Here is a 26,305-nt window from a genome sequence, read left to right on the forward strand (position 1 = left end):
CATGCCAACATCCCTCTCCTTCACTATCTTCTGGAATTTTCTCAAACTCATGTCCATTGAGTCAGTGATATTATTGATATCCACCCATAAATCTTTTAGGACATAAAATATACTTATCATAAAATAGTATATGAAAAGTCAGGATTTACAACTATATTTTTTATTTTCCTTATATATTTAAATAGTTTCTAATCTAAATTTTCTGTTATATGAATACATTACATATATTTCTAAACACATTTAGAATGGAATATGCAATATAAACTTTGATACAGAGACTTTTATTGACATTAAAATAAATTTAAGGTTACCAGGGAATAATTACCCCCAGAAAAACATCTCTTGAAAGTAAAAATAATTGTTGAAAGGCAAAGAATGTGAAAATCCCCCAAATTCCTATCTTCTCTAAATTAGTATTAATCTTGGCTTATGTGACCTATCTCCTACAATCTGAGAGAATTTAAAGATGAATTATTCATTCTCCATTAATAAACTTTGAAGTACTCTAGAAGAGGTGAGAAATCCTAAAACATTAGCAATGGGCAAAAACAATTCCAATTTTCAAAAAAACAGAATTAAAAATTTGGGATCATAGTCCCTGTTGAGTTTGCGGTGAAATCTATGAATATTCATGCACACACAACGCCTTCTATATGGTCAGCAGTTTCATTAACACTTCAGAGCCCTTCTAGATAGAATACCACGTTTGAGAACCTCACCTGTGGACTAAAATGCCTGAGACATATTTGTCAGGGAGACGTAGAAAGAAATTTAAATTGACTAAGAGAGAGTCAGGAGAGACTCAACTTACTTCTCTTTGTAGAGCTGCTTTTCAATTACTTTCCTTAGATACTGCAATTATCGGCAGATGGTGCACGTGAAAATGCCTGGGTCTACCTTTCTATCTCAAAATGATGCAGGTTTGGAGAAAATCAAGTGTATGAGCTCAAATTGGAGCCATTAAGCCTGGGTTTAAATCCCTTTTTGCCCCTTGTTGGTTGTGTGACATTGGACGAATCATATTCCCTTTCCATAAAGTGAAGATAGTAGCACATGGCTTGTTTGAGAGGAGGCAACAGGGAGTAAAAGATATCACTACATATTATCAGTTATAATTAACTAGACTGCATATAACAGACATGCTTATTCCTTTCTCCTAAAAGGGGCCTGCAGGCAGTTATCCCTGGGCTCATAAGGCAGCACCATGATGGTCAAGACCCCAGTCCCCTCTGATTCCAGTGCTACTCCATCCCCTCTGCAACTCACTGCAAGTTGACTACTCACTTTCCCTTTTGCATTCCAGACAGTGTGAAGGAAGGGAGTAAAGAACACTGTGCCCCAATCCCTCCTTTAATTATAGTTCTTAGAGTCACACACACCCCTTTGGCATAAATCCCATGAGACCAAATCTTATTCAAAGAGGTTGGTAAATCCATATATTGGCTGCGGAGCATGTGCTCAGCTGAAAAGCAGTATCATTTTCTTAAAGACTGTGAGAGAAAGGACACCCAGAGGTATCTGGTAAGCCCTGTCTCACTTTTGAAACTCTTGGCAGCTAACAAAATGGTCAATGCACTTCTTTTCTAGTGTCAAGGTTGTCACTGAACAACAGTGTCATTAATAAGGCAATAATGTGAGTCATATCAATAGCAGATTTTTAATCTAACAACTGCAGCTATTTTTTTTTTTACCATGAAAATGATGATGGTATTAGAGAATATTTTGTTGATGAGGACATATCCCAAGAAAGAAGTGACCACCTAATATCAAATGATGATATTTGAAATGGGGATTTAAACCCACTTCTCTTAATTGTAAGGACTCTGGTAAATTGAGCCTGTGATGCTTCACCAGGTTACCTTCTGTAGGGTAGGACATGAGCTGAAGGTTGTTGAAAAGAGAGAAACTGTTAGGAGTATCTGAGTCATCATCCCAAAGGAAAATAGGAGTTCCCCAATAAAGAAACTCTGCTCAGCGGGGAGGAATAAAGCAATACTTTCAACTGTAATAGTATTTAGTAATATTATTCAGTGTGATGCCGCATGTCATTAAGCATGGAAGATTTTATTACTATCAACTGGAGCAGAAATTGGTAAAATAAATTGTGGATAGGAAATTCAACACTCCATTGAAGTCTCGGTAATCCTAACCTATGGTATTAAGTACATGTATATAGCACCTAATAAGTTCAGTTCAGTGCCACTTGAAAATATTTCCCTAATGTATTTCAGAACACCCCTGTTTTTCCTTTGTAGATTCCTGATTCTTTTCTGTGTGTTTATTCTTAGTTTTTCTCTTTTCTTCCCGTAAACTCTAAGGTAAACGATATATAGTGTATATTCAGTTGTTATTAATACATTTAACTGCATTTTAAGTGTTTTTAAATTTTTTGGTTGTCTCATAAACTGTTATTAATGTGTGCTTTTTTCCCTAAAACTGTTTAGGAATTTAAAATGCATATGCACACTGCTATATATAAGATAGATTAACAACAAGTACCTACTGTACAGCACAGGGAACTATATTCTGTATCTTTAAATAACCTATAATGTAAAACAATCTGAAAAGGAACATAGATATATATATATCACTGAATCATTTTGCTATATACCTGAAATTAACACGACATTGTAGACTAAAAATTAAGAAACTGTTAAAGATAATTTTAAACATTTACATTAAAAAAGCTACAATGTCAAAGCACTATAACAGAGGCATAATACATATCTTCTAAAACCCAAAGATCTCTGCCTTATATATCAAATATAAAGTTTTGACATTGAAATATGTCTTTCAGTTTCCAACCTTTGTAGGAAAAATTGGTAATTGAATACTACTTAAAAGAAATAGAATGTCTGGATTATATATTTTGATATTATAGCTATGATTAATAGATTTATTCACTATTAGCAATACATGTTATTATTGGCAATACATAATTAAGTATAATTTTCTATTCTATGAAATTGATGTTATAATAATGTAATTTGATCAAAGGTATCTGGAAAAATATATGTTCTCTTTTTATTGTGATTTTAACAATTGCTTGAAAATCACAGGAAGGAGCATTGACCTTATTCCTCAGGATTTAGGAGACCTATAATATCCTTAAGCCTGTAGTTCTCAAATCATAGCCTCCAAACCCAAAGATATTTCTAATCAATACAGCAGTGAGACTTTTGGAACTATTTACTGTACTCATAATAAGCCTAACAATTTTTTTACTCTAGTGATCATTAGACTCCAAAGTCTAAATAGGGTGAATACAAGATTCCTTCCTTTGGGCTGAAGTCATAAACTTAATATATTAGCTCTGGTTATTTCATGATCACTAGTAACATTTATTGATACTACAAGCATAAAAACATATGCTTAATATTTATAAAAGATGTTTGCTGTGTAAAATCTTTTAGAACATTCTCAGGAAAATTGATAAAATACCTTCCAGGTATTAAAAATGCTTAGAAGTTGTTGCTATTTTCTTGCTCAAATTATAATCTAATTATCAGAATTAATACAATCAGTATATACTTCAATAACAACAAAATTTAATATGCACCAGACTTTAGAGGCATATACAGAAAAAACGTCTGTAGAAGTTGGCTGAGGTTACGATAACTGACTTTGGCCATGTTAGTAGTTTTGTCTAATTTATTGTAAATGTTTTTTATTTTTTTAAGCCAAATACAGTGTGAATGTTTACATTTTATCTTTTTCTCAAAGATAACCTTTGGAGGCATACCTTTCTCCGGAAAACCAAGTTCCAGCAGTAGAAAGAATTTCAAAGGCTGCATGGAAAGCATTAACTACAATGGCATCAACATAACAGATCTGGCAAGAAGGAAGAAACTTGAGCCCTCAAATGTGGTAAGATTTTCCACCCCCATAATATCAGTTCCTAGAAAAATCAAAGAAATGTTGTTTTGTCTGGACTGTTAATGGACAAAAGTATCATAGCATTTGTTATTAGGCTTGTGGGCTCAACTATATAAAACTAACTTTAGAGGTACCTGAAAATATGGAGATACGGAATGTACTCTAAGACTGGATACTGAGTTTTGAGTTAAAATTACTGTAAATAGTAAATTTGCTTCAGATGGGGCCTGGAATTTTAGCCCCAGAGTTTATAGATTTCCCATTACAGAAGGACAATCATCCCAACCTGTTCAGCAGCCCCTAAATCAGCAGCCCTCTTGCCTGGAAAATCCCATGGATGGAGGAGCCTGGTGGGCTGCAGTCCATGGTGTCGCTAAGAGTTGGATATGACTGGGCAACTTCACTTTCACTTTTCACCTTCATGCATTGGAGAAGGAAATGGCAACCCACTCCAGTGTTCTTGCCTGGAGAATCCCAGGGACGGGGGAGCCTGATGGGCTGCCGTCTCTGGGGTCGCACAGAGCCGCACACGACTGATGTGACTTAGCAGCAGCAGCAGCAGCATGCTTCCAAATGTCACATTGTATAGACTGCTTCATTTCTTGACGATGATGTAATTCAGTAGTTTAAAATTTTAAAAGCCAGGACCTTAATTAGTTTTTTTTTTTTCATGTTTCCAAAGCTGATTCACCCAGGTATATAAAGAAATAAGCTTCTTGTCAAAGCTCTAAACATACTACGTATTATGTAATTCAATAAAGATGGATTAGATTGGATAGTGAAGTCTGTGACTCAGAAACTCACAGTGGTCCTGGCTCTGGTGTGTGTGTTTCCAAGTTGAATTATTTCAAAGTGACAATGTAGTCTCTCAGTCATGTCAGACTTGTTGTGACCCTGTGGACTGTCACCCACCAGGCTCCTCTGTCCATGGAATTTTCTAAGCAAGAATACTGGTGTGGGTTGCCATTTGCCTGTCTACAACACCCTGTAAGATCACTATAAGAGAAACTTATGAATCTGGTACGTGGGTTCCTTCTGGTTCTGAAAGAACAGGAGTTTCTTAAATCCCAAAGTATCAATGGGAAGATCCTGGGAATCCAGAGACCCATGTATTTGGAAGTCATTGGGAATAGAAAATGTCATGAGTGTTTGCACTATGTTCTGACTTTGATGGATTTGTTATCCAAAATTTGAGCCTGGGGTTTTCATAAAATGAGGGGACAAATGGAAATGCCCAATGAATAAACAGAAATTCTGGTTGGATATAAGAAACTATAAAATAATTTGTTGTTTAGTCTCTAAGTCATGTCCAACTCTTTGTGACCCCATTGATGTAGTCCATGATTCTCCTCTGTCCATGGGATTTCCCAGGCGAGAATACTAGAGTGGGTTGTCATTTCCTTCTCCAGTGGATTTCCTTGACCCCAGGATCAAGCCTGTGTCTCCTGCATTGACAGGCTGATTCTTTATCTCTGAGTCACCAATGAAGCTCATAAAATAAGAGCTGAATGTAGAATGTTTTTACTAATTATCTTTCTTAAATTAATGATGAATTTATATTGACAGTTAAAAATTGAACTTTGATGAAATGTTGACCGTAGGGGAAAATAAAAGCTCCATGTATAGGTAAAAGGTACTGTGTGAGACCTGTTACCTTTATGATACTCTAAGAGAAATGCTACAAGGGAGATGTTGTCATGAATATTTTGTAGATGATAACTGAAATTTAACTTAGAAAAATAACTTTCCAAGGTAACGCATATGAGTGGCAAACAAAGATTGTGGATTCACAGTGTACAGTCCCAAGGTCATGGTCTCTTTCTATGCTGTGTCATTTCTTATCTAGAACAGCATATATGTATGTTATTTTAAGCTTTGGATAAAATGGCATCGGGCTGGTGCACAGTGATGACCCAGAGAGATGTTATGGGGAGGGAGGTGGGAGGGGGGGGTTCATGTTTAGGAACGCATGTAAAAAAAAGAAAAGAATCCTTTTGTTTCCTCAGAAATTATCACCTAAGACAGAAAGAAACAGAATCCAAATCATCCTAATGCCCTTCCCATCATTTACACCTTTAAGGAGTAGTAAAGTGTTATTTCTGCCCGAACCTCCCAGTCGGTCCTCACATGTATCCATTAGGTTCTCAAACTACAGAGAATTGCACTCTGGAGACTCATTCCAAAGTCACTTTTAACCACAATGTATTGTTGCTTATAAATGGTATTTTAACCTGAATAACAAAGACATTTTTAAAAGCCTGAATTATCTATAATTACATTTGTTAAAATGGAAGGAGCAGACACACAAAAAAGGCTTTTAAACAAAAATAAACATGTATATTAAAAGGTTAGGCAGCGTAGAGGCAGGCAGGACATTTTGCAAGTTGCTCTACGAAGGCAAATATTTACAGAGGAGATTGGCTTTTGAAGATGTCAGGTGCTAATATTTCTGTGTAAGTGGCTCAGCACTTATCCTGCACCATTCTCCTTACACACACCCATTTCCTCATTAAATGTTGACTCCAGAATCAGCACCATCACTTAGAACTTTTCACTTTGCTGGGAGACAGTCTCCACAACACAGGCTAGTGGACAGTTATGACATGTCAGTTTTTGTGCGTAAGCAGTTCTTTTCATCGGGAAAAGTAAGCCTTTAAAAACAGTCATCTAATCATCTGTGAAGATACAGGGCTTCCGAAGTGGCCCTGGTGGTAAAGAACCTGCCTGCCAATGAAGGAGGCATAAGAGATGCTGGTTTGATCCCTGGGTGGGGAAGATCCCCTGGAAGAGGACATGGTGACCCACTCCAGTATTCTTGCTTGGAGAACCCCATGGATAGGGGAGCCTGGAGGGGTGCAGTCCATGGGGTCACAAAGAGGTGGACATGACTGAAGCGACTTAGCATGAATGAACATGCAGGTGCAGCACAAATTTAATTTGAATATTAATGGGGGTGTCAGCCTAACTTAGGTTAAATGGTTAATGTACTAAAATGGAAGAACTATGCCTCTAGGGATAAGTATCTGGTGGTGTTTAAGGAAACAATAAAGAAAAAAATGCCTTCAAATCATATTCCTCAAGATATGGTGGGAATAAAAAAAAAGATGACAAAAAATGTAGATTTTTTTTTCATATCTTTAAAAGGAAGGTACTTAGATACTACAATGTAAAATTCAGTGTATCTGAATAATCAGATTTCTTTGTACCAAATAGAGGAAGCATGAGGGGGAGAAGGAAGCTTCAATTAAAAGTTTTCTTTTCCTTTTATACATTCATGTCATTGTGTCTGAAAGCATTAACGTATTATGATATATGCACATTTCATGGGAATGTAAATGGGAGTTTGAGTTGAATAACAAAATAATCTGTTGTTCCTTTGCTCAGTCTTGTCTGACTCTTTGCGACCCCGTAGACTGCAGCATGCCAGGCTTCCCTGTCCTTCACCATCTCCCAGAGCTTGCTCAAACTCATCTCCATTGAGTCAGTGATGCCCTCTAACCATCTCATCTTCTGTCGTCCCCTTCTCCTCCTGCCCTCAATCTTTCCCAGCATCAGGGTCTTTCCTAATGAGTTGGCTCTTCCCATTAGGTGGCCAAAGTATTGGAGCTTTAGCATCAGTCCTTTCAATGAATACTGCTGCTACTGCTAAGTCGCTTCAGTCATGTCCGACTCTGTGCGACCCCGGCAGCCCACCAGGCTCCCCTGTCCCTGGGATTCTCCAGGCAAGAACACTGGAGTGGGTTGCCATTTCCTTCTCCAATGTATGAAAGTGAAAAGTGAAAGTGAAATTGCTCAGTCGTGTCTGACTTCGCGATCTCATGGACTGCAGCCTACCAGGCCCCTCCATCCATGGGATTTTCCAGGCAAGAGTACTGGAGTGGGGTGCCATTGCCTTCTCCATTCCAGTGAATACTCAGGGTGATTTCATTTAGGATTGATTGGTTGGATCTCCTTGCAGTCCAAGGGACTCTCAAGAATCTTCTCCATCACTACAGTTCAAAAGCACCCATTCTTCTGTGCTCACCTTTCTTTATGGTCCATCTCTCATATCCATCGGAGAAGGATACATACACAGGTATGTATCCATTCCGTAGCCAGCCCATCACACCAGGCTGTGTTTGTCAAATCCATGATGCAAGGTGCTTGTATGAGTCCTGCAGTCTGATAGCCAGCTGCTGAACTCTGTTAGCTATAGCAGAAAGGACATGCCAGGACATGTCCTTTCAAGGACGCATGAATCTGTGTCACGTGACTGCAGGCGGGAATTGCACACAGCTCAAGCTCTGCTTTGAAATGTGTACAACTCTCACTTGGTCAGCTGTCTTACATGGGTGCTTATTTTACTCTACATTTTCCTCAAAGCATGCCCTTCTGTCTTCCAGGGAAATTTGAGTTTCTCGTGTGTGGAGCCTTACACAGTACCTGTCTTTTTCAACGCTACCAGTTATCTGGAGGTGCCTGGACGGCTTCACCAGGACCTGTTTTCAGTCAGCTTCCAGTTCAGGACTTGGAACCCCAATGGGCTCCTGCTTTTCAGTCATTTTGCGGATAACTTGGGCAACGTGGAGATTGACCTCACTGAAAGCAAAGTCGGTGTTCACATCAACGTCACGCAGACCAAGATGAACCAGATAGATATTTCGTCAGGTCAGTGAATCTATCCGATGCCCACGCCTGAAACTGCTGTTGTGATTTCCACAGCTAGGGTTATGTTTTTACTTTGTTGTTGGCACACTCTCATGATTATGTTTGGATTCAGACTCTGAGATCTTTCCTTGGCTTCCCTGAGTGCAGACTGAATGAGGGAAACTTAGAAACGCTGAGAGGATGAGGGCAGGCGAGGAGGAAAATTGGTTGGGACTGTCTTGACAGGACTGAAATCCTTTCCTTTTTAGACATGATAGTCCCTCTTGCTTAGAGTACTGGATATTCCTCCAAGTTAAAATCATATGTTTAAAAACAAAGAATGTTTGTTTTAGTAACATAAGAGCGCTTGATATCTTTTGACTTTATGGACATTCACATTCCTTTTACTATGAGTAATAACGCTGTGTTGTTGTAAATTATGACTTTAAAGGTAAGTTCTACTGCTTGAATCAAAAGCTCAAAGTGGTCTTCTAAATGTATGCAGAGTATTAGGGAAAACAAAAGGGAAATGAGTACAAAGAAGAATGACAAGAGATAAGTATCAACTGAAGGAAGACTGGCCTGGCTAAGTAGAGTGATTTTTAAACTTGACAGTATAGTGGCAGAATAAACGGAGACTTAGGTAATATTGTTGTTATTTGAATAAACTTGTCTACCTTGGAATAGTCCTTGAATATGATGGCAGAAAGAAAGATGATATCGCCAAATGAGATATCATAAACAAAGAAAATGATATCTTATATGGGACTGAAAAATAGTAAAAAAACACAAATCATCAAATTTCTCTAGATGTTTCTTGAGAGCAGTGTTTTAAGTAAGTACTTATTCTAAGTGATGAACTACTTAGAAATGAAAGATGGGAGGAAAAGAATATTTCATGAGCCCCTAGTACAGATGTACCAAATACTGAGAGAAAGTTCCTAACAGAAGGCTCCACTGTGTGACTGTGAGCTCTGATTTCTAAATATTCTGTGTTTACTCGTGACAGTGTTACGATTGGGTCCATCTCATTTCTCCTCTATGCTATCAGCTCCTTGAAGGCAGAGACCATGCCCCTGCCCGTAGAGCAATGCTCTAACATAAGAGATGCTCCAGGAATGTTTGCTGAAATCAGCACTGTGGCTCCATGAACTAGGGTTTACATAATATCCCCTGCTTGAGGATATGTGCCTTTTCCTACAACAGGCTGTGTATTTTTGTATGAGCTGGCTGTGTGGTCTATTACAGAATAGGACTCAAGGAAGACATGGAAGCCATTATGTCACGGGTGTATCTGAATAATTGAAATCAAAAGCTATTGTAAAATACCTAGATATTTACTTTTTCATTTTTTGCATTGTTAGTTTTGCTTTTTCTCCGAAAGTTCATAGTGAAAATGATTGATCACCATATTTTATCACTGCATCTCAGTATAAATTCATGTGGGGAGAGTTAGAGCAAATAGAAATTATCTGGAGAGACCAGAATAGCACATAAAACAGATACACATACAAATATTTACCACTGTTGAAAAACTCCCCACTAGATTCTGTTAAAATTGATGTTTAGGCATTTCTAATGCATTTCTAATGCCTAAACACATAAAAATACAAGGATGAAGTCCGCCCTCCTGGAAATCGCTGAGAAAACCCAAATTCCTGGTGGTTTTCCATGTAACAAATGCCATTATAATTAAAAGAATAGGATCTTAAACATAGTGATCAATAAACGTTTGCTAATTTAATGTGGTCTAATTTAGGACCCCGGGATACTCTCAATTAATTTAAAATGTGTTTATTAAAATATGAAATAATAAACAAAGGAATACAATATACAGCAACTAAGTTACCTTAATGTGTGTGTACGCTCCATTGCTCAGTCATATCCAACTCTTTGTTACCCCGTGGACTGTAGCCTGCCAGGCTCTGCTGTCTATGGGATTTTTGGGCAAAAATAGTGGAGTGGGTTACCGTTTCCTCATAAGTTTCCTTAAATATGATAAAAGTAAGCTTTAGATGTTTTTGTTAATTTATCTTAGAATCTGTGTAAATTAAGAAAAACAGGATTTGATATTTGAATTTTTCTGTAGTCTCATTCCTATATAGTCCAATGAAATATTTACGTTTCAAAGATTTCCATTTTCCCATACATAGAGTACACTGATATTTGCTTTTAACAAAGGATAATTGTTCTGTGTTATATCTACCCTATTCTTTATATGAAGTATAGTTGATTTTCATTATTGTGTTAGCTTCAGGCTTTGGGTGTATAAGAAAGTGATTCATATATTTATATATATATATGTGTGTGTATTCCTTTTTTAGAATATTTTTCCATATAGGCTATTATAAGATAATTGGATATAGTTCCCTGTGCTATACAGTTAATCGTTATTGCTTAACTATTTTATGTATAGCAGTGTGTTTATTAATTCTGTACTGCTAATTTATCCCCCCACTCTTTTCCCTTTGGTAACCATAATTTTGTTTTCTATATCTGCAAATGTATTTCTATAAATAAGTTCATTTGTATCTTTTTTAGAGTTAAGATATAAGTGATATATGATATTCTCTTTTTCTGTCTGACGTAGTATGGTCATTTCTAGGTCCATCCATGTTGCTGCATATGGCATTATTTCATTCATATTTATGGCTGAGTAACATTTAATTGTGTCTACACACCACATACTCTTTATCCACTCATCTGTCAGCGGACATTTAGGTTGCTTCTATGTTTTGGTTGTTGGAAATAGTGTTGCAGTGAACACTGGGGTGCATGTGTCTTTGGGATTTAGAGGTTTTGTCTTTTCCAGATAAATGCCAAGTGGCGAGATTGCTGGATCAAATGGTAGCTCTATGTTTAGTCTAGAGCCTGTCCTGACTGTTTTTAGTTTGTTGAGGAACCTTCAGACTGTTTTCCATTGTAACTCCATCAGTGCACCGTCCCACCAACTGTGCAGGAGGGTTCCCTTTTTTTCATGCCGCTTCAGCATTTATTGTCCACAGATTGTTTGATGATGGCCTTTCTGACTGGTGTGAGGTGATAATTCATTGTTGCTTTGATTTGCATTTCCCTAATAATCAGTGATGGTAAGCATCTTTTCATGTGTGTGTTGGCCATCTGTCTTTGGAGAAATGTCTCATTAGGTCTTCTGTCCATTTTTTGATTGGGTTATTGTTTTGATGTTGAGTTATATGAGCTATTTATTTATTTTGGAAATTAAGCCCTCGTCAGGTACACTGTTTGCCATTATTTTCTCCTATTCTGCAGGTTGTCTTTTCATTTTATTTATGGTTTCCTTTCCTGTGTAAAAACTGGTATGTTTAATTAGGTCTCGTATGCTTATTTTTGCTTTTATTTATTTTGCCTGGGGAGATTGAGCCAAGAACATATTACTGCAATTTATGTCAGAGAATGCTTTGCCTATGTCCTCTTCTAGGAGATTTATGGTATCTTGTCATATTTAAATCTTTAAGCCATTTTGAGTTTATTTTTGTCATGGTGTATACTTAAATTTCCAATGTGCAGTATTGTTAGCTAAAATCACCATGCTGTACATTAGATTCCCCCGGACATTTTCGTCTCCTTGCTGAAAACTGGTACCCTTTGACCACTATACAACAAGCCCCTGGCAACCACCATCATTCTACTCTTTGATTCTATGACTTCTAGTTTAGGATTCTACATGTAAGTTAGGTCATACAGTATCTATCTTTCTCTGACATGTTTCATTTAGCACAGCATCCTCCAGGTTCAAACGATTTTGACCAAAACAATGAGAATGCGTTTTATATTATACTCAATACCTACTGAAACAAAGTTTTCATGAAATATAATTTATCTTTTGCTTTAATGTGCTCTCATAATTTTGTTTTTTTTTTCTCTTCTGTTGCTCTTCAATTTAAAAAAATTACCATGATCCACTAAGTGATTTCATGACCTAAAAACAAGCTACAACCCATAATTAGAAAAATACCAACCTATGGACTGGTCTTCTCATTTGAAAAGTTGGGATTTTTTTAAGTTCTAATTGCCTGAGAGTATTTATGCCATGAAGTCATAATGGAAAACTAAATGTATCTTTCAGAAACAATATTATAATGTTTTAACAGTAGTTAAAAAAAAAGTATTCCTGTGTATTACTGTCTGATACATAGCCAAACAAAACACACACACACAGACACACACACACAAACACACAAATAATCTGAATACCATTTGAAATAAAGTTTTTAATTGCAAAATGCATTAATTTTATGCCCTAATTTCAAATAGATGCTTAGAATATACTGTAAAGTTTTCATCTCCCTGTTAATAAGGTGATGGAAAGTGGTTTAACATTTATATGGAGAAAGGAACATGATTTCTGTTAGTGACCTTTCTCACCTATTGAAAAAAAAATCAATTTCTATCTATGAAAACAAAACCTTTTAGAAGAATCATTCAGAATATGCCCTCCTCCTAAATCAACTGTTTGCTAAGTTGAAGTGTTCAAACCTCGTTGTTTTGTTTATGAAGAGAGTGCAAGTGTGAGTGCATGCTAAGTCGCTTCAGTCTTGTCTGACTATGTGTGACCCTATGGACTGTAGCCCACCAGACTCCTCTGCCCATGGGATTCTCCAGGCAAGAATACTGGAATGGGTTGCCATGCCCTCCTCCAGGGGATCTTCCTGACCCAGGAACCTGGGTCTCTTGAATTGCAGGCAGATTCTTTACCATCTGAACCACCAGGAAAGCCTCACATTGCTTCAATTATCAAATGGCTTCTTAATATCCACACTGCTTCAGAAACTTGTTCTCAGTAAACATCAGCTCTGTATTCCTGTCTCCAAAGGGAAACTTCCTGGGGCCTTGCTTTATTTCTGTTTTGCAGGACAATTTCCTTTGTAAACCTTTGATAAATTTCCATTTGGGCCCTTTAAGGGAAAGTATCTTAGTCTACCCAAACTGCCATAACAAAATCTGTTAACTATGTTGTTTTTATACACACACACACACACACACACACACACACATTTCTCAAAGTTCTGGGAGCTGGAAGCCTGAGATCAGGGTACCAGTCTGGTTGAGCTGTGTTGAGAGTCGTCTTCCTGGTTGCAGACTGCAGACTTCTTGCTGTGTTCTCATGAGGCCGTTGGACCATAAAGAAGGTTGTGTGTGTGTTAAGTCGCTTCAGTTGTGTCCAACTCTTTGCAGCCCTATGGACTGTAGCCCACTAGGCTCCTCTGTCCAAGGGATTCTCCAGGCAAGAATACTGGAATGGATTGCCATTTCCTTATCCAGAGGCTCTTCCTGACCCAGGGCTAAAACCCACCTCTCTTTATGTCTCCTGCATTGAGTGCTGAACAGTCGAGGCTTTCGAATTGTGGTACTAGGAAAGACTCTCGAGAGCCCCTTGAACAGCAAGGAGATCAAACCAGTCAATCTTAAAGGATATTAACCCTGAGTATTCATCAGAAGGACTGATGCTGAAACTGAAGCTCCATCTGATATAAAGAGCTGTCTCATTATATAAGAGCCTGATGTTGGGAAAGATTGAAGGCCAAAGAAGAGGACAGTAGAAGATAAGATGTTTCAATAGCATCACTGACTTGACGGAAATGAATTTGAACAAACTCTAAGAGACGGTGAAGAACAGGGAAGTCTGGTGTGCCACAGTCTGCAGGGTCACAAAGAATCGGACATGACTTAGTGATTGAACAACAGCAACAACAAACACATGGTAAAAGGGATGATCTGTGCTGTCTTCTTTCTAATAACTCTAGTCCCATTCCTGAGGGCTCCACCCTGCTGACCTGAGCATATCAAAGCCCCATCTACTAGTACTGTCATTCTGGGCATTAGGACTTCAACACACGAATTTCAACACACATCCAGACCATAGCCTAAGGAATAGACATTTGCTTGGCTTTGTGCATGGCTGGGAAACATGCTGGCAAATACTGGCAAGTTCCCAGTTCAATCTCAGCAAATCCATTTCCCAGGGACTGCTCCTGGCACTATCTATTCTAAACAATTAGAATATTTCTTGATTTTACAAACATTTGAAAATGTAGTTAGTATATTAATATCTGGAAGAATTGATCCATATACCAATTTCTAAGTTCAGTGATAATTTGCATCATGAGATTTATTTTTCCTCACATAAGAAAAAAAAGTGTTATTCATTCATGTCCAACTCTTTCAGACCCCATGGACACTAGCCTCCCAGGCTCCCCTCTGTCCGTGGAATTCTCCAGTCAAAAATACTGGAGTGGACAGTCATTCCATTCTCCAGGGGATCTTTCTGTCCCAGGAATGGAGCCCAGGTCTCCCACATTGCACACAGATTCTTACCATCTGAGCCACGAGGGAAGCCTCCAGGAAAAAAAATTGTTTATAATATTTTTATGTTTTAAGTTATTGAGAATTGATTTTCAGCTCTATAATTTCAAACTCCATATAATTTTATAGTATTCTTAAAATAAATTTCTATAACTCAAAAATTAAGTAATGTTTAGGCATTATTTCACATACTTCAAGTGATTTGTTTTACATTGCTTTATAGCAAAGTGGAGAATTATTTGACAATATATATTATATTCCTTAATTCAAATTTAAGCCATAGTTTTTTAGAAGCTGAACATATTAGGAGTCTTGGCATATCCTTTAATTCAATTTGAGTCATGATGATTTGAGCTTCTCTCGTGGCTCAGCTGGTTAAGAATCTGCCTGCAATGCAGGAGACCTGGGTTTGATCCCTTGGTTGGGAAGATCCCCTGGAGAAGGGAACAGCTATGCACTGCAGTATTCTGGCATGGAGAATTCCATGGACTGTATAGTCCATGGGATCTCAAAGAGTCAGACATGACTGAATGACTTTCAATAAAGACGTACATTGATATATTATCACAGTTCTGTTCAGTTTAGTCGCTCAGTCGTGTCCAAATCTGCGACCCCATGAATCGCAGCATGCCAAGCCTCCCTGTCCATCACCACCTCCCGAAGTTCACTCAGACTCACGTCCATCGAGTCCGTGATGCCATCCAGCCATCTCATCCTCTGTTGTCCCCTTCTCCTCGTGCCCCCAATCCCTCCCAGCATCAGAGTCTTTTCCAATGAGTCAGCTCTTCACATGAGGTGGCCAAAGTACTGGAGCTTCAGCTTTAGCATCATTCCTTCCAAAGAAATCCCAGGGTTGATCTCCTTCAGAATGTATATCTAATAACAAAAGTAATTGAAAACAAGTAAATATTTTCAATGAAGAGGTTATTTTAAAGAACACATCCTTACGTGGAATACTATTATGTCATAAGAAATCATGTTTCTCAAAAATACTATAACAAGTGGAAAACATAGTAAATAAGAGTGTTTACAAAAATTATGTAGAATATAACCCCAATATTATTATTTTTATAAATGTATATGTGAACCGTGAACTTCCTGATGTTCAAGTTGGTTTTAGATAAGGCAGAGGAACCAGAGATCAAATTGCCAACATCTGCTGGATCATGGAAAAAGCAAGAGAATTCCAGAAAAACATCTATTTCTTTTTTATTGACTATGCCAAAGCCTTTGACTGTGTGGATCACAATAAACTGTGGAAAATTCTGAGAGAGATGGGAATGTCAGGCCACCTGACCTGCCTCTTGAGAAATCTGTATGCAGGTCAGGAAGCAACAGTTAGAACTGGACATGGAACAACAGACTGGTTCCAAATAGGAAAAGGAGTACGTCAAGGCTGTATATTGTCACCCTGCTTATTTAACTCCTGTGCAGAGTACATCATGAGAAATGCTGGACTGGAAGAAACACAAGCTGGAATCAAGATTGCCGGGAGAAATATCAATAACCTCAGATATGCAGATGACACCACCCTTATGGCAGAAAGTGAAGAGGAACTAAAAAGCCTCTTGATGAAAGTGAAAGAGGAAAGTGAAAGAGTTAGCTTGAAGCTCAACATTCGGAAAATGAAGATCATGGCATCCGGTCCCATCACTTCATGGGAAATAGGTGGGGAAACAGTGTCAGATTTTATTTTTGGGGGCTCCAAAATCACTGCAGATGGTGACTGCAGCCATGAAATTAAAAGATGCTTACTCCTTGGAAAAAAAGTTATGACTAACCTAGATAGCATATTCAAAAGCAGAGACATTACTTTGCCGACTAAGGTCCATCTAGTCAAGGCTATGGTTTTTCCTGTGGTCATGTATGGATGTGAGAGTTGGACTGTGAAGAAGGCTGAGCGCCGAAGAATTGATGCTTTTGAACTGTGGCATTGGAGAAGACTCTTGAGAGTCCCTTGGACTGGAAGGAGATCCAACCAGTTCATTCTGGAGGAGATCAGCCCTGGGATTTCTTTGGAAGGAATGATGCTAAAGCTGAAACTCCAGTACTTTGGCCACCTCATACAAAGAGTTAACTCATTGGAGAAGACTTTGATGCTGAGTGGGATTGGGGGCAGGAGGAGAAGGGGACGACAGAACATGAGATGGCTGGATGGCATCACTGACTCGATGGACGTGAGTCTGAGTGAACTCTGGGAGTTGGTGATGGACAGGGAGGCCTGGAGTGCTTTGATTCGTGGGGTTGAAAAGAGTCGGACACGACTGAGAGACTGAACTGAACTGAACTGATAAATGTGTAGGTAACTAGAAAAGAGATATGAATGAAATAAATCTGGATAATACTAATTACCTCTAATTGGTAGGTTATCAGTCCATTACTAATTTCTTAACATATTTTCCATAATATCCAGTTTTCTAAAATAAACATCAAGCAGTGTTAAAAAAAAATGTATACAGTAATACAATGATACTTGTGGGTAAAATGACATTCCTAAAAAGTATACCGCTTAACAACATGATGAATGGAAATTACATAGAGTAAGTTGTATCGATTTAAAAGGTCTAGTTTCCCCACCTAAATAGAAGCATTTATATAATCAATTTCAAAAACTATGTCCTTAAACAATGGGCTTCAGCTTCAATTCCTAAATGGCAGTCACATAAAAAATGGAACATTTTATGTTGAATCTATGAGATTTATTTGAAAATATACATAGCTAATTATAAACTTTTTTTTTTAAGGATAAATAATGGAGGGGGAGATAGGTGAATTCATATATTAAGGGTTTTTTTCCCTGAAAACTGTTACTGGCTCTCAGGGAACAACAGATTTTATTTTTCTCTCTTAATAGTGAATCAGGGGTTACAAATCTCTTTATTTCCAAATGGGGCCTCCCTGATGGCTCAGATGGTAAAGAATCTGCCTACAGTGCAGGAGACCTGGGTTCAATCCCTGGGTCAGGAACATCCCCTTGAGAAAGAAATGGATGTTCAGTCCAGTATTCTTCCCTGGAGAATTCCACGTACAGAGGATCCTGGTGGGTTATTATAGTCCATGTGGTTGCAAAGAGTCAGATGCAACTGAGTGAAAATTTCTATATGTATAGTTCTACTAAAAAATATCTAAAAAAATAAGAAGTTTCTACTTTCGGATGGTTTTTTCCTAGATACATAAAATGTTCAAGGAAAACAGAAATTCATCATTTTAGGATGCTGATGACAAAATACAGCTCTGAATTCTTGGGAAAGGTGGAGCCTGAGGAAGGTTGATGGATGAAGCATTATGCTCATTTAATTAGGAGCTTAGATGTGTGCTAGGATGTGTGCCCTTTTTAGCAAAACCCAAAAGCGAGATGAATGTGGAGCAATAGATACAGATGTATAGCTATAAATATAGATCACCTTGGATATACCTGCACCACAGATGGCTGATTTCATTCTCCCAAGTTCACAAGCAGACTTGCTGCACGAATCACCTGGTTCCCAGTGAAAGGCATTTGAGTTAACAGTGTCTTGCTCCCAGGTAGTGTCACCCAACTGACTTCTTATTATGTTTCAATTCCCAAAGTGGCTGTGCTAGCATCATGCCAGCTGAGTGGAAATCTACCTTGAATTATATTTCAGTTCATGCTGGTGCATTTTCACATCAATAGAAGCATTATATTCCAACATGAAAGAAAAAAGAGGCTGGGAGGAAAGTTTTGTTATATTAGGTATTGACTTATTCTTCAGGAAGGAAAGGGGACATTTTAATTTATAATCACACAGCAGGATACTGTACCCACTCTAGCTTCCACAGGGTTTGGGGGCCTTTTGAAATATCCTATGCCTTCTTCAGGGAAGATGAATAAAACATGATTGTGTGTGTGTGTGTTTAATAATTTTTTAAAGTTGCAAGGAGAGGGTAGAACTTAGCAAACTTAGGTGGATAAAATGGAGGTAAAAGCCCCCCGTAGGGATCAGGTTATGTTTTAAAGGCTTTAGTTTACCGTTGTTGTTGCTGTTGTTCAGTCACTACGTCATGCCTGACTCTTTGCAACCCCATGGACTGCAGCACACCAGGTCTCCCTGCCTCTCACTATTTAGTTTACTGTACAAATAAGCTGATCAAAGGGAAAATACGTCATTGCTACTACAAACTAACTCTGAGAAGAAAATGAATTGTGCAAGACCAGCAAGGAACACAGCTCTGGAACCCCACATTTAATGTATAAATGCACTGAATATGCTTGTTTCCAAGACAAGAGAGGGGAGGACACAGAACAGGGTAGCTTTGCTGAGAGGTTCTCCAACTTTATGTTTCATGTAACTTTAAGGACTGAAACTTCTCTGACAGATGAGTAATTGGTCAATTTAAGCAATATAGATTTATGTAGTAGAGAGAGGAAAGCCAGCCATATTAGTCAGAGTTCTCCAGCAATAAACCAGTAGACTGTATATAGGAAGAGGAAGACATTGATTAGAAGGACGGGCTTACACAATTCTGGAGGCTGAGACCTGAGGGTATAAAAAACAGTGTGAAAACTAGGAGGCTCAAGAGCAAAGGAGTGCCAGTGTTTGAGTTTGAGTCTGAAGGCCTAAAAAGTCCAGGGTCCCAGCTGGAAAACCATCAGGCAGAAAGAAGTAATTACCCATGAAGGTGAAAGCCCTTCAGTTGTGTCCGACTCTTTGCGACTTCATGGACTGGAATTCTCCAGGCCAGAATACTGGAGGGGGGTAGCCTTTCACTTCTCCAGGCAATCTTCCCAACCCAGGGATTGAACCCAGGTCTCCCGCATTGTGGGCAGATTCTTTACCAGCTGAGCCACCAGGGAAGCCCATAACTTTCCCCATAACTTTGCCTTTTTGTTACATTCAGGCATTTAGCATATTGGATGGGACCCACCCATGCTACGGAGATCAGTCCATGTTATTATACTAAGGCTACAGATTAAAGTGTTATGTTCACCCAGAAACACCTTCGCAGGCACACTAGAATAATGTTTTCTTGTTTGTTTGGCTGTGCTGGGTCTTTGTTGCTGCACGGGTGCTTTCTCTGGTTGCAGCAGGCGGGGGGGGGGGGTATGCTTCATTGCAATGCGCAGGCCTCTCCTTATCGTGGCTTCTGTCATGCTGGAAGAGAAGTTAGGAAGAGGACAGGCTCAGTAGTTGGGGTGCGCAGGCTTAGTTGCTCTGCGATATGTGGAATCCTCCCTGACCAGGGATAAACCCATTTCCCCAGCATTGGCAAGTGGATTCTTAACCACTGGACCACAAGGGAAGTCCAAGAATAATGTTTAACCAAACAGCTGGGCACCCCATGGCCACGTCAAGTGGACACATGACATTAACCACCACATCAGCTGTAGATATTTTTACCCTTGAGTGCATAATTTTGTTTTAAATAGTTAACAAGATAAAAATAGTGTTGGCCAAGAAAAAAAAATCAAGAGATTTACCTTCATAATCCAAAATAATGCAAAGCAAACTCACTGGATTGAAAGTTCACTCAAATTCTCACGTCTCCCATTAATTTCATGATGAGAATTACCCTGGGTAATTCATTCAAGCAGCAAATTCAGACTGGGAGATAGTACATCTGACTGTCATCTACCTTTCGTTTTCTTTGATGAATTTAAGCAATCCAAGCCATCCCACCTGTGAAGAATTTAGGCTCATTGGCTTACCTATGACTTTATTGTAATTAGTTTTGGAAATGAGTCTCTTTGGGAGAGGGACCCTGCTGATTTTCATAGAGCCACCTGGCATCCTCTGAAATTGACTTCAGAGGAGCCTAAAGGACAAAACTGAGTCATTTGCAGAGACGTGGATGGACCTACGGACTCTCATACAGAGTGAAGCAAATCAGAAAGAGAAAAAAAAAATATTGTAGATTAACAGACATGTGAAGAATCTGAAAAAAAAAAATGGTATAGATGGTCTTACTTACAAAGCAGAAATAGAAACACAGGCATAGAGAGCAAACATATAGACACCAAGTGGGGAGGGGTGGTGGGATGTATTGGGAGATAGGGATTGACATCTACACACTTCTATCTATAATAAATAACTAATGAGGACCTACTATATAGCACCAGGAAATCTACTCAGTGCCCTGTGGTGACCAAAATGGGAATGAAATGCAAAAGGGGGGATATGTGAGTATGTGTGGCTGATCCACTTTGCTAACTAGCACAACATTGTAAAGCAACTATACTCCGGAACAAATTTTGAAAACTTAAAAAAAAAAAAAAATAAGATTCCTTGGGATGCCCTCTGAGATGTTTATCTCATGTATGTATTTGTCTCTTCCCTTTGTTTCTAAAAGCTCTTAACAAGAAAACTTGTCAGGGAGCCACAGGATATTACTTAGAAAGTATTTACCTTTGGTAACATTGTATAAAAAAGTAATCATGTCTATGGACTAGTCTTTGATCATAATTCAATTTTATGATTTATTTTCTTCTGATACATTTCCCAACCCAGAGATCGAACCCAGGTCTCCCCCACTGCAGGCAGATTCTTTACCAGCTGAGCCACCAGGGAAGCCCTTTCTAACTTTAGCACAGACCCTACTTCTGATAACTGAATTCCTGCAGTTATTTCTGAGCCCTTTCTTCTCCCACCACTTTTATTTCTCACACCTTAAGATCTAAATTTCACAAGTAAAGCTCTGCCTAGGTCTCTGCTGTAGCACTAATTGTTAGCATCTGATGTTTTCTCAAAGATGCCGGTAATCTGCCAGTCATTCCCCTAGCCCCTCTGTTCTTTCTGGGAGCATTTCAGAGATCAAATCTCTACTGCTAAACCTCTGTCCGGAGGCAGGGCTCTTGTTCCACCTACCATTCTGCCACTGTCCTCCCTGAATCCTGTATGCTCACCTCTGATTTCCCCACAGTCCTATCTCTCATTCAAATTCCTTGCTTTTTTTGTTTTGTTTTTTAAGTTATTTTATTGTAATATAGTTGACTTACAATTCCATGTTAGTTTCTGGTATACAGCAAAGTGATTCAGTTATATATATATACTATATATATATATGCACACATGCACATATTATTTTCCATTATGGTTTATTACAGGATTTTGAATATGGTTTCCTGTGCTATACAGGAGGACCTTGTTGTTTATCATTCTGTATATAATAGTTTGCATCTGGTAACCCTGAAGTCCAACTCCCTCTCTCTGCTATACCCCCTCCCCCAGGTCACGGCAGGACTGTTATCTGTGTTTGTGAGTCTGTTTCTGTTTATGTTTTTTAATAAGTTCATCTGTGTTATAGTTTAGATTCCACATATGAGTGATACAATCTGTTACTTGTCTTTCTCCTTCTGACTTGCATCACTCAGTGTGATAATCTCTAGGTCCATCCATGTGGCTATAAATGGCATTATTTCATCATTTTTTTATGGCTGAGTAATATTTGCTGTAGATGGATAGATACAGTATATCACATCTTCATTGTCCGTTCACCTGTCAGTGGGCACTTACACTGTTCCCATGTCTTGGCTACTGTAAATGGTGCTGGTATGAACATAGTGGTGTATGTATCTTTCTGAATTATAGTTTTGTCCGAATATATGCCCAGGAGTGAGGTGCCCTGGAGACCATATGGCAACTGTATTTTTAAATTTTTGAGGAACCTCCACGCTGTTTTCCAGAGTGGCTGCACCAATTTACATTCCCACCAGTGGCGTAGGAGGCTTCCCTTTTCTCCGCACCCTCTCTGTGCTATTTTATGTTAACCCTACCATTTCTAATTTGAGTCTAGACTACAGCCCACTATTGCCTAGAGATAGCACCTACTGCTGTGGGCCTGAGTTTCGACCATCTCCCAGCCTGAAATGCCCCTTTCAATATCCGCGCAGACCTATGCCAAATCTCTGCCTCCTGCTGTCACCGAATGCCTGTTGTTCTAGGCATGTGGATATGACACAGTTTATTGGGAGATATGGAGGGAACTCTGAGCAGAGAGGTAGTAAAGTGCATAGAATGCCCCAAGCCCTTAGCTTTGGCTGGGCATAGATGGTTGGCTGACACCATAGCCAAGTCTCCAGTAGAGAGGAGCCTGCACTTCTAAGCTTTACGTCATGATGGCAGAAGGAGTGAAAACTAAACAGAACTGCCTTGTTAGAAAAGGGAGGCCGCTGGAGCCGAGTGGCTGCTATCAGCCTGCTTCTCCTCTGTGCCGACTCAGATCTGCTGGCCCAGCTCTCTACTATGGCGCTAAGAGTTTGCAAGAAATAGGACTCCAGGGTCATTCAGATGTGTCTCTCATCTCGTCCTGAGATGCACTGAAGTCTTATGATGATCACTAATAACTCCTGAGAGCTTACTCCAGGCTTGTCACTGTGCGAAATCCTTTACAATGAATCAATATGCGTATGGCTTCAGTGACCCTGTGAATTAGATACAACTGTTAACCCTTCTTTCTCATTTATAGCAATGGTAAAATCATTCTTCTGGGATCCTAGTTCAAAACCTCGAGAAAATTCAGATTGTGTTCTCCTTCTTTGCCTGGCATATGTAATGGTATAGCAAGTGCTACCAGTTCTGTGGAAGTGCCTTATGCGTTCGTTTCCTTAGTGTTAGTTTCTCAGTTGCGTCTGTCTCTTTGCGACCCCATGGACCCCTCCAGGCTCCTCTGTCCATTGAACTCTCTAGGCGAGAATACTGGAGTGGGTTGCCATTCCCTTTTCCAGGGGATCTTCTTGACCCAGGGATTGAACCTGGGTCTCCCATATTGCAGGCAAATTCTTTACCATCTGGGCCACCAGGGTGACCAAATACTACTTTCCTTATCCTAGTTCAAAAAGTCATCACTTGAAAAGATCGTGAAGCCATCTTACTTGCCAGAATGAGTGCCGCTTTTTTTTTTTTTTTTATCATTGTCCTGTTTTTATGATATAGCAGTTATAAGCATATAACTCTGGAATCAGATTGCCCAGTGGCTAACACTGATTGAGGGCTTTCTCTGTTTCAGTCACTGTTTAAACAAAGATAATGTGCACAAATTAAGTGCCTTAATTTGACAGCTCCTCAGTATAGTGGCTATTGTCATCTGCACTGTATAGGTGAAGAAACAGGCATAGAGACAGAAAACTCACCTAGACTGTTACAGCTAGCAAGAAAAGTTTGAAAGAGAGTCCAGAACATAAGTCTGAAGTCAGTACTATTGGCTATTCTACCATGCAGCCTCTCACATTAATTCAGCAGACTGGCTGTCATTCCACCCAGGACCAGGCATCGTGGAGTATGACCCATCTGATATATTTGTTGAATGCAGCACCTCACACCAAAGATAGCCTGCTCGTGTCTCATTGGGATTCTCCCACGAGCCTGTTAAATACTCTTCTCTACTGTTTCTTATTTCTCTCTCGCATTATCCAAGTTGATATTTCTAAAATGCAAGCGAAATACTTTGATTTTCTTCTCCATTATCTTTAAGTCCTCATTTCTAAGAATGCTAATTTTATGAGTATGCACTAACTGAGCCCAGCTGGAGTCATTTGGCTTCAGTTCTCCTGCTTTACACCATAAACTCTGGCTTCTCTCCACTATCTGCTAAGAATCCCTTTCTCTATATGCTATCCCAGCCAACTCCTACTTACCCTTGAAGATTCAGTTTTAGTAATGTTTAGTAATAACTTAGTATCATTTCCTCTCTCAAACCCCAGAGAGTAATCTACCATCCTCTAGTATGCAGAGCATCTCATATCCTGAACAATAACTTTTCTTGCTCCAACTTAAATTGTAGTATACTCACTCATCATGATGTCTCCCTCATCTCTGGACTCCTAGAATTCACAACACTTGGCAGAGAATAGCTGATGAATATTTACATCTTTGATTTTGTTGGAGTTCCACTTGGACAGTGGTGGTGTCCTTGTTCTCTCTGCCTCCTACCTCTAAACAAGTCCACTCTGTATATCCCCTCAATGAAAATTCTGAAGCGACTGCTTCCACTATGTCATATTCCCATTGGAAATTCTTCCATGAAGCCCTCAATTTTTAAGATTAAGTCCTGTGAGTTTTCCACAAAAAGCCTGAACATTCATCCCTTGGTGACTTCAAATCCTTCTAAAATTTCAAATCACTTTTATTGTTTTCATTTGTCTGACATTGTATATTATGTAGTTCAGATGTTTTGCCTGCCTTGGTTGAAAAGGTTTAATCTCCTAAAGCTTTTGGAGGACAGTAATCCTGTTCTCATTTTGCCTCTCTACCTCTGAGCCTAGCACAATGACTCATATGTGGCATGTTTCCAAATATCCAGTTGATTGATTTTTCTAATGAACTGATACCAAGATGTTACAAATGTGACTTTATAATTCTGTTGTCTTCATCAATTTATATGAACCCAATTCATTGTGAAATGAGAGTTGCAAGTATCTCAAGGAAATAATTGCTTAACTGTAGGAGGCTAATATGTGTGAAATTGATCAAGACCTGAATTTTGATGTGATACTTTTGTAGCAGCAAGAGTTGTTTTTTAGGATATTGAAGCCTAGAGCTGTACTAGGTAAACTCTTATATGAATAAAATAAAAGCATATCTGCATTTGTTGAAAAATATATCCTCAGGAGCAAGACATGAAGTAAAACCTTGAAACTAGTCATATTCCCTTTGTATTTTTTTTTTTCACGCAGAATACAAAAGAGTAGAAATGTGCATGATTAAAATTAATTTAGCTTTATTCTCTTCTTCAGTCTTGGGAATGCTTTTGACTGATAATGCCACAGGAAAATAAGGAAATCAATGTTTTTTCAACCTTCTACTTAAGACCTCTGATCTCCAGTCAGTTCTATACTCACTTAAAGCAAAGCCTGCATCTGTTGTAGGAGGCTAGTCTGAGTTGCTTTGCCAAGGGAGATGGTTTCTTGGATGATCAAATTGTGTTGTCTTCTATTGATGTCTTCTATTGACTCCAGTCGCTAACCCTTTATCTATAGGATAGCTTGACGATAAAACCTAAACTTCAGAGTAAATTCATAGGAGACACCACACACAGACATGGAGGAATAAAGGGTACCTCCACCATCCTTCATCCTTTCATCCCAGTTCCAGAACACGCGCCTGTGTTTCCCAAGTTCACAGAGGACCATATGGTGTATACTTGCTGTTCTTCCAGCGCACTTTGTTCACTGTGGTGGGAAGAACAGAGCTATCAACTTCTCTTTTCTTGTATCCTTTATAATGCAGTGCTGTTGAGGAAAATGTGAGACCTGGATCATGCATGTAGGTACATTGGCAGGTATGCACCTAACCTTCTCTGACCAAAGAGCTGTGTATTCTGTTTCCTGCAGGATAATCAGCTCCACAGGCATGCCGAACAAATGATTTGTTCAAAAAAGCTTGATGAGAGAAATAAAACCCTTGATAGGGTCCATAAGAAATATTTCCCTTAGGACACTGAAAGAGAAAGAGGGTGCTCGATATCTTTATGTATTTTTGACTGCCTGGAGCAGCTCTGTCATGCACAGTACACGTCGTTACAT

The 26,305-nt window shown here is 38.9% G+C and overlaps 1 protein-coding gene across 1 annotated transcript in view; it reads left to right on the plus strand.

Moving 5' to 3' along the window:
* The window catches only part of CNTNAP2 (contactin associated protein 2), a 1,643,722-nt gene that overhangs the window by 355,128 nt on the left and 1,262,289 nt on the right, over positions 1-26,305 (plus strand). The window contains exons 7-8 of the mRNA XM_068972445.1: positions 3,724-3,867; positions 8,259-8,523. Of these exons, the coding sequence (XP_068828546.1) occupies positions 3,724-3,867; positions 8,259-8,523 (409 nt within the window). The remainder of the gene's footprint in view (positions 1-3,723; positions 3,868-8,258; positions 8,524-26,305) is intronic.

Source organism: Capricornis sumatraensis, chromosome 5, assembly GCF_032405125.1.
Source record: "Capricornis sumatraensis isolate serow.1 chromosome 5, serow.2, whole genome shotgun sequence".
NCBI classification, from domain to species: domain Eukaryota; kingdom Metazoa; phylum Chordata; class Mammalia; order Artiodactyla; family Bovidae; genus Capricornis; species Capricornis sumatraensis.